The sequence below is a fragment of the Cetorhinus maximus genome, chromosome 10 (genome assembly GCF_964194155.1).
Source record: "Cetorhinus maximus chromosome 10, sCetMax3.hap1.1, whole genome shotgun sequence".
In the NCBI taxonomy this organism is placed as follows: domain Eukaryota; kingdom Metazoa; phylum Chordata; class Chondrichthyes; order Lamniformes; family Cetorhinidae; genus Cetorhinus; species Cetorhinus maximus.
The window spans coordinates 111,663,538-111,676,279 of NC_135888.1; the positions used below are offsets into that span (position 1 = coordinate 111,663,538).

At 42.9% G+C, this 12,742-nt stretch overlaps 1 protein-coding gene across 1 annotated transcript in view; it reads right to left on the reverse strand.

Annotated features, from left to right (window-relative positions):
- LOC144685285 (organic cation/carnitine transporter 2-like) overlaps nucleotides 1–12,742 on the reverse strand; it is a 94,577-nt gene that overhangs the window by 26,886 nt on the left and 54,949 nt on the right. Inside the window, exons 4-5 of the mRNA XM_078549705.1 lie at nucleotides 11,482–11,653; nucleotides 4,547–4,673 (exon numbers count right to left, since the gene is read on the reverse strand). Of these exons, the coding sequence (XP_078405831.1) occupies nucleotides 4,547–4,673; nucleotides 11,482–11,653 (299 nt within the window). The remainder of the gene's footprint in view (nucleotides 1–4,546; nucleotides 4,674–11,481; nucleotides 11,654–12,742) is intronic.

Below are 12,742 nucleotides of genomic sequence, written 5' to 3' on the forward strand. Positions count from 1 at the left end.
CTATATGCATCCCTGGTCTGTGCATAGAAGTATATTAGTATGCTGATAAAATCAAAGCCCACCTTTGAATTCTTGTGGAAGCTATGGGAGGGATAGCTTTTTCTTCGCTAAACAGACCCAAGAGCAGTTTGTGATCAGAAACTATAATAAAGTGTCCGCCATGTACATACTGATGGAATTTTTAAACTCGAAACATAATCGATATCCTTCTTTCTCGATTTGTGAATATCCCTTCTCAGCCGTAGAGAGGGTTCTGGATACATTGCCTAATGGTCTTTCTGACCCAGCCCATTGGATTTGGAATGCATCATCTGAGACTGTGGTGGGGATTCAATCATGGCTTTCAAAAGGAAATTGAATAATTATCTAAAGAGAAAAAAAAACATCCAGGGCAATGGGGGACGGGCACAGGGTGAGACTAGCTGAGTTGCTTTTGCAGAGGAAACATGGACATGAAGCCTCCTTCTGCTCTATAATTATTCAATGAGTATGTGATGAATATGAACTCAGACATAAAAGAAAACACGTGGGATTACAGAAAAAGAGAAAATGAGAGAAATACTCAGTTTGTGCTCTGCCAGGCCCATTCAGCTCCAGACTTCATTACAATCTTGGTCTATGGATGAAAAAGCTGAATTCCAGGGGTGAGGGCAAACTGACTGCCCTTGATATCAAAGCAACATTTAACCAAATAAAGCACCAAGGAGCCCTAGCAAAATTGAAGTCCATGGAAATCAGGGGGAAAACTCACGCCGCTCGTTAGAGTCATACCTAACACATAGGAAGATGTTTGTGGTTATTCGAGGCAAATCGTTTCAGCCCCAGGACATTGCTGCAAGAGTTCCTCAGGGTAGTATCCTAAATCCAACCATCTTCAGTTGCTTAATCCATGGCCTTCCCTCCAGTGTAAGGCCAGAGTGGGGATGTTGATCAATACAGAGTGCTCAATACCTTTTGTAAATCCTCAGATGCTGAAGCAGTTAGTGCTTGCAATGCAATAAGACCTGGACAACATTCAGGCTTGGACTGATAAGTGTTAAGTTAACATTTACACATCACATGTGCAGGCAATGACCATCTCCAACAAGAGGGAGCCTGACCATCGCCCCTTGACATTCAATGGTATTATTGTCGCTGAATTCCCCGCCATCAACATCCTGTGGGCCACCATTGACCAGCAACTTAATTAGAACAATGACAGGAATACAGTGGCTATAACATCAGGTCAAAGGCTGGAAATTCTACAGTGAGTAGCTCATCTCCTGACTCCCCCAAAGTCTGTCCACTGTCTACAAGGCAGAAGTCAGGAGTGTGATGACATTCTCTCCACTTGCCTGGATGAGTGCAGCTCCAACAACATTCAAGAAACTCAGGACCATCGAGAACAAAGTTTATCAAGACCCTATGCACCATCTTAAACATTCACTCCCTCCAGGCAGCAGTATGTACCATCTGCAAGATGCAGTGCACCAAGCCTCTTTTGATAGCACCTTCCAAATCCGCAACCTCTACCACCTAAAGGAGGGCAGCAGACGCATGAGAACACCATTCTGATTTGGAACGGTATCAGCTTTCCTTCACTGCCACTGGGTCAAAATATTGAACTTCCTTCTTAACAGCACTGTGAATTAGCCGATACCACATGGACTGCAGCAGTTCAAGGAGGCATCTCACCATCACCTTCTCTAGGGCAATTATGGATGAGCAACAAATGCTGGCCTTGCTATCCATATCCCATGAATGAAAAGAAATTTAATATCTTTTTCATTCCCTTGTTCTCACTAGGAACTTGTATGTTTTTGTGTGCCTTTAACTTGACTATTCTCTTCCTACTATAAAAAAACATTTTATTGATAGAAACCTTTCTGCCTGATACCTGATTAGGAAATGTTCATTATTAAATGCAATCTGTGAACAGTTAGGATATGTGGAGCATCTCACAGAATCCAGCCAGACTTTTCCAAGCAAGTGATTTCCAGTGCACCTCTTCCAGATGTGACACTGGTGATTTAATCAAGTTCACCAGACTCACAACTGGATATATTTTTCTTTTCCCACCTATTTCTATTATTATTTAAAAAATTTATTTCCATTTATTGTTTTATCCCCACCTTCTAACCTATTTCGATCCCCTCCTCCCACCCCACCCCCACAAGGCCAACTGTCACTTGCTCAATCCTGCTTTCTACCCTTAATGTCACATTAGCACATCCTTTAGCTAATATCATCACCGTCAACACCCCTTTGACCTATTGTTTATGACACCTTATGCAATCTCTCCTTTGCCTTCACCTATCACTGACCCTCTATCCAGCTTCACCTGCCCAACCCCCCTTAAACAGCTTATGTTTCACCACATTTCTATTTCTCTTTAGTTCTGATGAAGAGTCATACGGACTCAAAATGTTAACTCTGTCTTTCTCTCCACAGATGCTGTCAGACCTGCTGAGTTTTTCCAACAATTTTTGTTTTTGTTTCAGATTTCCAGCATCTGCAGTATTTTGCTTTTATCACAACTGGATAGTCCTAATTCTTCACTGTCATAAACAACAAAGCTTGTTTCCATTCTTTTCATGGTTTAAATCCACTAATATAATGGATATTGAGTAAAACAACACACGAAAATGGCGAGAATTAACGTGGGAGGAAAGCATATGCAAACAAAGAATCTAACCACCATTTGGGGGTATTTTAATGCAATATATATCTTTATGAACAGATGGAAAGAGGCAAATGTGGCTTCATCCCTAAATCCTTACATTTTACAAGACTCTCCACTGGTTCAACAATTACATCCAGTGAGTAAATAAGATATACTCTTCAATCCTAGGGGCTTTGCTGAACAGTGATAGTTGGCCACCTGAGAAAAAAGAGTGATAAATGGTAATAAGCCATATAAATCAGATTGGTCTCTCATTTGTTTATTTGGTGGCATGACAGTTGAGCTAAGAAGCCCAGGATTCTCATGCCTAATTGTTATGTGATGACTCCTGCCGGAAAGTGCATGTCTATTTGTTTTGGGCGAAGACAGAATTAGGCTTGGTTGTGTGATCCTTGATAGTCAAATAACCTGATAGTACACTCTCTGTGCTATTATATGAAAAAGAATTATCACTTGAACAAGGGAAATGACTGACATCCGTGGAACCGTAACATAGCCAAAGAGTCAATGCCTTCAGAACAGAAGGAGTATGAGAAAAATTGACAATTAAAGGGCAGGCCCATATTAAATGGCTGTATTAACCTGCTCAGTGACACCCAGTTTGGGTTCTGCCAGGGCCACTCAGCTCCTGACCTCATTACAGCCTTGGTTTAAAATGGACAAAAGAGCTGAACACCCGAGGTGAGGTGAGAGTGGCTGTCGTTGACAGCAAGGCAGCTTTTGACCGAATGTGGCATCAAGGAGCCGTGGCAAAACTGGAGTCAATGGAAATCAGGAGGATAACTCTCCACTGGTTGGAGTCATACCTAGCACAAAGGAAGATAGTTGTGGTTGTTGGAGGTCAGTCATCTGAGCTCCAGGACATAACTGCAGGAGTTCCTCAGGGCAGTGTCCCTGGCCCAACCATCTTCAGCTGCTTCATCGTGCCTTCCTTCCATCATAAGGTCAGAGTGAGTGTTCACTGATGATTGCACAATGTTCTGCACCATTCGTGACTCCTCAGATACTAAAGCAGACCATGTCCAAATGCAGCAAGACCTGGACAATATCCAGGCTTGGGCTGACAAGTGGGGACTAACATTCGCACCACGCAAATGTCTGGCAATGGCCATCTCCAACAAGAGAGAATCTAACCAGCACTCCCTGACATTCAATGCCATTACCATCACTGAATCCCCCATGATCAACATCCTTGAGGTTCCCATTGACCAGAAACTGAATTGGACTAGCCATATAAATACTGTGGCTACAAGAGCAGGTCAGAGGCTAGGAATAGTGTCACAAGTAACTCACCTCCTAACTCCCCGAAGCCTGTCCACCATCTACAAGGTACAAGTCAGGAGTGTGTTGGAATACTCCCCACTTGCCTGGATGAATGCAGCTCCCACAACACTCAAGAAGCTTGACACCATCAGGACAAAGCAGCCTGTTTGATTGACACCCATCCACAAACATTCACTCCCTCCACCATTGACGCACGATAGCTGCAGTATGTACCATCTACAAGATGCACTGCAGCAATTTACCAAGGTTCCTTCGACAGCACCTTCCAAACCCACGACCACTACCATCTAGAAGGACAAGGGCTGCACCTGGAAGTTCCCCTCCAAGTCACCCACCAGCTGACTTGGAAATATAATGCCGTTCCTTCACTGTTGCTGGGTCAAAATCCTGGAACTCCTTCCCTAGCAGCACTGTGGGTATACCTACACCACATGGACTGCAGCGTTTCAAGAAGGCAGCTCACCACCACCTTCTCAAGGGCACCTATGGATGGGTAATAAATGCTGGCCCAGCCAGTGAAGCCTACATCCCGTGAATGAAGAAAAAAAAAAAATGGCTGAATTAACAAACAAGAAACAAATGCAATATTTATGTCAATACCTCAAGACCATTGAGGAGCACCTCTGGTGGAGTGATACCATTTTTCTTCGCAATGTGTCGAAGTATTACTTCAGCCTCCTGTGCCCTTCCCTTTATCAGCAGCCAGCGTGGAGATTCAGGAATAAACCTGGAATCAAAAGTATCTTGTTTTAAATAAAGAATACGAAAGTCTTACAAAGGATTTGATCAGTTACTATTAAAATTAAAACACTCCTTAAAAATGGATATTAACATATAACTTTATCCTAACCAAGGAGTTGATTCAGAAATGGCAATGGCAGAGGATCTTGTAAAAGATGATGTTTATAGAATTTGAAAGGGTGACAGAAATGCCTGGATCAAGAGCACATTAGCAAAGGTCCAGTAATCTCTTGGACAGTGTCTCGACCTAAAGAGAATGAAGACACTGGGGTAGATTTTTGTCTTTATTGCTTTTTTAATTAAGCATCATGTGGAAGTGAAAATCTGGCAGGGAGGATTGCACATCTCTTACTGAGTTTTAATTCCATTCATTTTAATGAAAGGAAAAAGCAGGAGGCTTCTATTACCAGCATGCAATCTTTCCTGTTAGATTTTCCTCTTTGCACTCTACTCAGGCGAGGTGTAACAACCTATGTGGCAATGATGAAAATCCATCCCATGGATTTTAAAACAAAGTCCTGGGGAAATGTACATCTGGCTGAACTTTACAGGGTCTTTGGGGATGGACTCAGAGACAGGAAGGCTGACAAGATGGAATGGCATTGGGCCAACCACCCACTCAGAGCTCAATTGAGCCACTTAAGTAGCCAATTAAGAGCCTCTTCCCACCTACGCTGGCATTTTATCAGTGTCTGGGGTACTCTTTGGCTCATGAAGAAGCACTCCGCTAGAAATAGCTGCCCTGTGGCATTGGCGCCAGCTGCCCTCAGTGACACCACCCCCCCACCACCCCCGCCAACCCCAACCCCACCCTGCAGGAATGTAGCTGAACTTTCCACTGCTAATCAACGTTCCCTTTAAGTCTTTCCTGGCGTACACGGCAGTTTGTTAACGTGTGTGGCCCCTTTTAATTTTCTTTTGCAGCTGCACACCCATGGTAATTTAAAAAGAACAACTTTGCACAGTCTGTGAGGGGATTTTTAGGCTGCTGCATACCTGTGCAGCTGAAAGGGAACATTGCATCCAATGCATATCTCGGAATGCTTTCCATTGATCAATGGGGAATGATGAATAGAAGATAATTAAATGTGCTGGTGGTTTGCCGGGTGCAGGAAGGAAGCAAGAAAGAACAAAGGCTCATTTGAGGAGAGAAGTTTTTAAAAATCTTTGAATGGGAGGAAAATCTGTAGCAAGGTGTAATGACTTGATGTACCAGACAGGTTTCTTCTTGAAATGGATAACTTTATTACAGACAGCTTTTCAGATACTGCATGCTTAAACCAGGTCCTTGACAAGAAACCCCACTCTCCTTGGATTACCCACGCTTAGGGCTCATTGGTCAGGGCCTCCAAGAACAATCACGTGACCCCTGATAGGCAGTAGGAGAGGCTGTACCTTCAGTTAGTACATTTCCTCCCCCTTTAGCTTATTTTTACAGTTTCTATTTACAGAGAACATTTGAATACCCCTCAGCATATACATATATGCAACTCAGGTGATTAAAGATTAAGTCTCTGAGGTGCTTTCCTTATTTGGTTAGAGCAGCACAGTTCTACCACTTGAGGTTCTTCCACTGGATCAACAGGATCAGGAAATGCAGTACCAGATAAATCATTAGAAAGTGGCAGTTCGGGTTCGACAAATCTACAGAGACATGGGACATGTCTATTCTAGGTTGATCTGTCACTCCAGGAGTTAATGGTCTGACGTTAATCACAGGCAGAATAGCTGGTTGTTGGAATGTTCTGTTGATGGTCCGCATGTTTTCGAATAATTTGGTCTTCCACTTCCACCTGGAAGGACAAGGGACCAGTTTCTGAGGCAATTGTATCAGGAACCCAACAGATCCACTACAGTGAATCATCGAGCTTTGCTATGAATATCATGATTCAATTTTTGATTGCTCTAATTCTTTTCTACCTTCCCCTCTAAGTTTAGAAACGCCAGACTTTCACCTTGTAAGTAAGCGGAGTTTCATCAATAATTCAGATGGTTTTGAACCCGTAGCTGAATGAAGCGTCATACGATAATTGGGAAGAAAGCGGGCAAGTTGAGTTTCTAGAGTACCTTCTGATAACCTTTTCATTCCAGATGTGAAAGTTTGCACAGTTCTTTCAGCTAAACCATTTGATTAATGATGATATGGTGCGGTTTTAATATGTCTGATTCCATTTACACTCATGAATCTCTGAAACTCTGTACTGGTAAAGACTGTACCATTACCAGGAATGATGACTTCTGGTAGGCCATGTATAGTAAAACTATGGTGCAGCTTTTCAACAGTTGCGCTCAATGTCAGTGATCTGGCTTCATACACATCCATCCATCTAGAATGTGCATCTACGATCAATAAAAACATGGTACCTAAGAATGAACCTACATAATCAGTATGTAGTCTAACCCAGGGTCAACCAGGCCACTCCCACGGATGCAGCGGAGCTGAAACAGGCAACTTCTGCTGTTGCTGACAATGGAGACAGTGCTTGGCCATGCTTTCAATGTCACTGTCTATGCTTGGCCACCAGACATAGCTTCGCGCAAGCATTTTCACCTTCAATATGCCTGGATGCGCACTGTGAAGCTCTATCAAGAATGGTTCTGTTCCTTGCAAAGAGACGATGACCCTTGATCCCCACAACAAGATTCCACCTTGACAACTTGAATCTGTTTTTCGGGCATGGAATGGTCTCATCTCTTCAGACACTGGTGAATTTGACCATTCTTGTAATGCACTGCTGTATTCCCTTAACAGTTCAGGAACTCCTGTTCTCAAGTGAAATATTTCAGACCAGTTAAGATTGATTTTTTGTAATCAGTCTCAGCCCAGAAGACTAGGCCCTTCACTTGTTGCTATGATCACTGGAAGCTGCACTGTCTGTTGCCTTTAGGACACAGGTGCTGTGGCGATGGTCTTTACCTGTATGGTTTCTCCAGTGTGTGTCTTCACCCGAGCCGTTGCCTGCTCCAGATCCAGTGGCTGGGTGCTTTCATTTAGGTATTTAAATGTGTGCTCTCCCATCACTGTGGTTGAGGCTCTCATATCTACCTCCATTATTAGTGGCTTCCCATTTGCTTGAATTGTGACAGTTATTGGTTCAGCTTTTACCACTGTGATTTGTACAGGGAATAGATGTCAGTATTGGCAGCTTCAGGTTTTGTTACATTATTCAATTCTGTCATGTTGGTTTGCTGCCTTATGGGTTGTTTTGACTTCATCCTGCACTGCTTTTTTACGTGACCTTCCTTGTGGCAGTAATGATATTCTGCCTCCTTGAATCTGCAGGTGTCCAGTCCATGGTCACCCCCACATCTATAACAGATTAACCTTGGAGTTGTTGCTGAAATGTTTCTATTAGGCATTTTTGTTTTTCCAACAGGGGCCATTGCCTCTCGCTTTGCTGCTGCTTCTCTGGTTTTCGCGCCATGCCCGGCAGTAGGTTTCTGCCCCACATGAAAGACAACGCCATGTTGTACGTGTTGTAAAGTCTGCAAGTCTCTCACAGCACTTCCCATGGCTAGTGCCAATTCCATGGCGCACTTCAAATCGATGTCGACTTCTACAAGTAAATGGCGTTGAATGGCGTCGTCGTGAACTCCGCAAACTAATCGGTCCCACAGAATGTGTCTCCGAAGTCGTTATGTTCTGTCAACTGCTTCAACTTCACTACATAGGCTGCGATGGACTGCTCCAGGGCCCTTACTCTGGAACTAAACTTAAACCTCTGCATTATTACGAATGGCTTCAGCTGGTAATGCTTTTTCACAAGGTCCGCTAATTCATTAAAAGACTTAGAATTGGGCGTGTCTGGAGCCATCAGGCTGGGGATGAGATTGTGTGTCTTGCTACCACATACACGCAAAAAGATTGCTTTCTGATTCTCCCCCGTAGTAATTTTGTTCGCTACAAAATGAAAACCAAGGTGCTGTACATATTCCAGTCTTCAGGGTCCGGTCTTCCATAGTCGCATCTTGGATCAATTCTGCCGAAAAGTGGCATGACTGGTGAGTAGTCTTTTTTTTCTTAAGTTTTGATGTTAACAAGGCGAGGTGCAGCATCGGAGCTACTTTACCCTCATCGCCAAATGTAATGACTTGAGGTACAGGGCAGGTTTCAACCAGAAACAGATAACTTTATTACAGAGAGCTTTTCAAATGCTACATGTTTGAACCCAGTCCTCGACAAGAAGCCCCACCACCCCGGGTTACCCGTGCTTAGGGCTCATTGGTCGGAGCCTCCAAGAGCAATCACATGACTCCTGATAGGCAGTAGGAGAGGCTATACCTTCAGTTATGACACAAGGCCAAGGGGTTTGGGGGAAAATTCCAAAACCTTCAGTGTAATGACTAAAATTTTGGGAGGAAAGCATTAATTTAGATTCAGTGATGTGGAAGCAAGAATGATATTTATAGCTGAAGAATATGCAGTAAATTGATATGACCTTAGAGTTGATGTGATGAGGAACAGAGGCTGTCTAGTGAAGCTTGGCAAGGGGAGGGTCTGTATGTGTGCAAGGACTCAGGCTGCAATGGATTAACTGAACTTTGTGATGGGTGAAGGAGGTGTGGCTTTGAGAAAAGTCTTCAGAAAAACTAAACCCTGAGATTCTGTAGGATAAATGCACTGGCTCTGTGATTTGCAAAGTCCAGTGGTGCAGTGTAAAGAGTCACATTTAGCACTGTTTCCACAAAGGCTCAATTATAGGTTTCAGCAAATGACGACACTCACCAAATACATTCACCATCATGATCCCAAGGAACTGTAAATCCACAATAAGTATTCCACTTCTTGTGGATAGAATTTCAATGGATAAGGAGATTGTACTTGTGAGTTACCGCATTGTAGTTAAAATACACTTTTAGCACTGTGCTAAACTTCTGCCATCTCTCCTTAATTTCCCTGGCAAGAATTTTGTATTCGGAGGTCGGGTGTGCACCCAAGCCGAGTGGGCGTAATATCGTGTGACATGCTGACAGGTGAATGTCCTGATGTCATTGCGCACTTGCACAAAAGTCAGAAGTGCGCCCACCGACAATTAAGTAGGCAATTAAACCCATTAACGGCCCAATTGAAAGCAATTTTCCATGGCCTGTCCAACCTTACAGTTGGCAGGCAGGCCAGTTGGCCAGGCAGGCTTTACATTTTTGATTAAACCACCTCCAAGGGTGGGATGAAATCTGCGTTAGAATTTAAAATAAAAAGAAATAGCTGGGGACTGCATTTTTAATGAAGTGTGCTTTCTGGTGCTTAATTGTGCTGCATGGAGATTTTGTTCAGCATTTTTGTGCTTAATTCTATTATTTGGAGGTCTGCAGCTCCCTGAGGCAGCTGTCTGCCTTCAATGAGCTCAATGGAAGTGCTCACCAGCAACCGCGGTGATGTCAGCGCCTGCCCTCTTCTTGCCCCCAAAGGCAGTGCTGAGCCTTTAACTGGCCAGCCAGTGTAAGATCGCATTCATAGCGCGTTCTCACCCGGGAAAGGGTTTTAAATCTGCTTCCAGCCACGCCAACCTTGGGCACACCATGAGGGTAAAATTTACGCTTGTTTCCCCTCAAAGTAGTGCCTCATTTTTGAGTATCGTTCCATAAGTGCATGTTAGATTGGATATGCTTAAAAGGGTCAAGAGGTATGGGCAGAGAGCAGGAATATGGCATTGAGATAGAGGATCAGCCATGATCATATTGAATGGTGCAGCAGGCTTGTAGGACCGAATGACCTACTCTTGCTTCTATTTTTGTAACAAGATATGGAACACTGAGCACAGTTTTGGTCTCCATGAAGAAGGAAGGATGCACTTGTCTGGGAGGGTGTGAAAAGAAGGCTCAACGATTTTGGGGATGAGGCAATTATCCTATATTCCCTAGAGTTTAGAAGAATGAAGAGTGATCCCATTGAAACTTGTATAATTTTAAGCGACTTAACAGGATAGATGCTGAGAGGATGCTTTCCTTGGCTGGGCAGTCTACAACTAAGGATCACTGTCTAAGAATAAGGATTATGGCTAAGTGAAGAAGTTTCTCATTAATCAAAGGGTTTTGAACCTTTCAATTTCTCTACCCCAGAGGGCTGCTGATACTCAGTCATTGAAAATAGTCACTAATTGGACACTAAAGAGATTAAGGGATATGAGGATAGTGTGGGAAGGTGGAATTGATTGTAGAAGATTGACCATGATTATTGAATGGCAGAATAGGCTCCAGGTGCCTGGGTATCATGTTTGGCTCAGTAAAACATGCTTGCTGCATCTCCTTTGTTTTAATTTCCGGTTTCCTAATAGATCGATTTTTATGATAGGCCACTTATACTTAATGTCTTATTGGATTTTCTGCCTGTTGAAGTTCTGAAGTGTGATTATCACAGCCAAAGTCTGTTTTGGCAGATCTTTGGCAAACTTCCATCTGCCTCAAAGTCATGCTGTTAGAATTTGTTTCAGCCTTGGTACAGAATATGATAAAGCAGATCACCTGCCCATTGTCGAATCCATTTGATTTCAAACCCATTGATTTCAATCTGGTAAAATTGGATGGGTATTATAATGGGCTGCTGATTGATTCCACTCAATTACACCCTAGGCAGTGAAGGTAAAAATTACCCACGCTGAACGTCAAGCCTTCCATCACAGTCAAGGAGACATCACTACATCTCTGCTACACTGTAAATGCTGATCCCCATCCTTCCCCTCATCCAAGAAGGACAGTCATTTTCTTTAACTTGATTGGAATCAGTGGCAAAAGTTAATGGCAATAAAAGTTCTTACCTATTGATGACATAGGTTAAAGTTCCAAATCCTACCTACCACCACAAAGGAATGTACAGGAGGCCAGAGAGAGACAGGATGAAAAGCAACAGTCTCCAGCTTCGTATGAAGTATGCAACCAAAGGCAGGAGCATATAGCCAATTGCATAAGGAATAAAAGCTCCCATTGTAGCGAATATAACTCGAACGGATTTCCCAAGAAGTTCTGACCCTGTAAGAAAAGAATAGGGAGGGACTAGTGAGATTGAGGATCTGAAAGAAATTAGTATCAGTAAAAAAGTGGTGCTGGAGAAACTAATGGGACTGAAAGTTGATTAAATGCCCTGGACCTTATGATCTACATTTTAGAGCATGGAAAGAAGTGGCGGTAAAGATAATGGATGGTCATCTTTCCAAATTCTATAGATTCTGGAACAGTGCCTGCAAATTGGAAGGTAGAAAATGTAACCCCAGTATTTAAGAAATGAGGAGAAAACTGGGAACTACAGACATATTAGCCTGACATCAGTAGTAGAGAAAATGCTAGATCTATTCTAAAAGCTGTGATAACTGGGCGCTTAGAAAATAATGGTGAGATTGGGCAGAGTCAACAAGGATTATGAAAGGGAAATCATGATTGACAAACTTTTTGGAGTTTTTTTAAGGAGGTTACGAGCTGAATAGATAAAGGGGAACCAGTGGATGTGGTGTATTTGGATTTTCAGAAGGCTTTTAATAAGGTCCCACACAAGATGTTAGTAAGCAAAATTAGAGCACGTGGGATTGGGGGAAATATACTGACCTGGATTGAGAATTGGTTAATGGACATAAAACAGAGAGTAGGGATAAATGGATCATTCTCAAGTTGGTAGGCTGTGATTAGTGGGGTCCCAAAAGGATCAGTGCTTGGGCCCAGATGTTCACAATCTATATCAATGATTTGGATGTGCGAAGCAAATGTAATATTTCCAAGTTTGCTAATGGCACAAAACTTGTGGGAATGTGAGTTGTGAGGAGGATGCAAAGTGGCTTCAAGGGGATTTAGACAGACTAAGTGAGTGGGCAAGAACATGGCAGATGGAACATGATGTAGAAAAATGTGAAATTATCCACTTTAATAACAAAAACAGAAAGGCATTTCTGTATTTCTTAAATTGTGAGAGATTGGGAAGTCTTGATATCCAAAGGGATCTGCGTGTTTTTGTTCATAAGTCACTGAAAGTTAACATGCAGGGCTGCAACAAGCAATTAGGAAGGCAAATGGTATGTCCACCTTTTTTACAATGGGATTTCAGTACCGGAGTACATAAGTCTTCCTGCA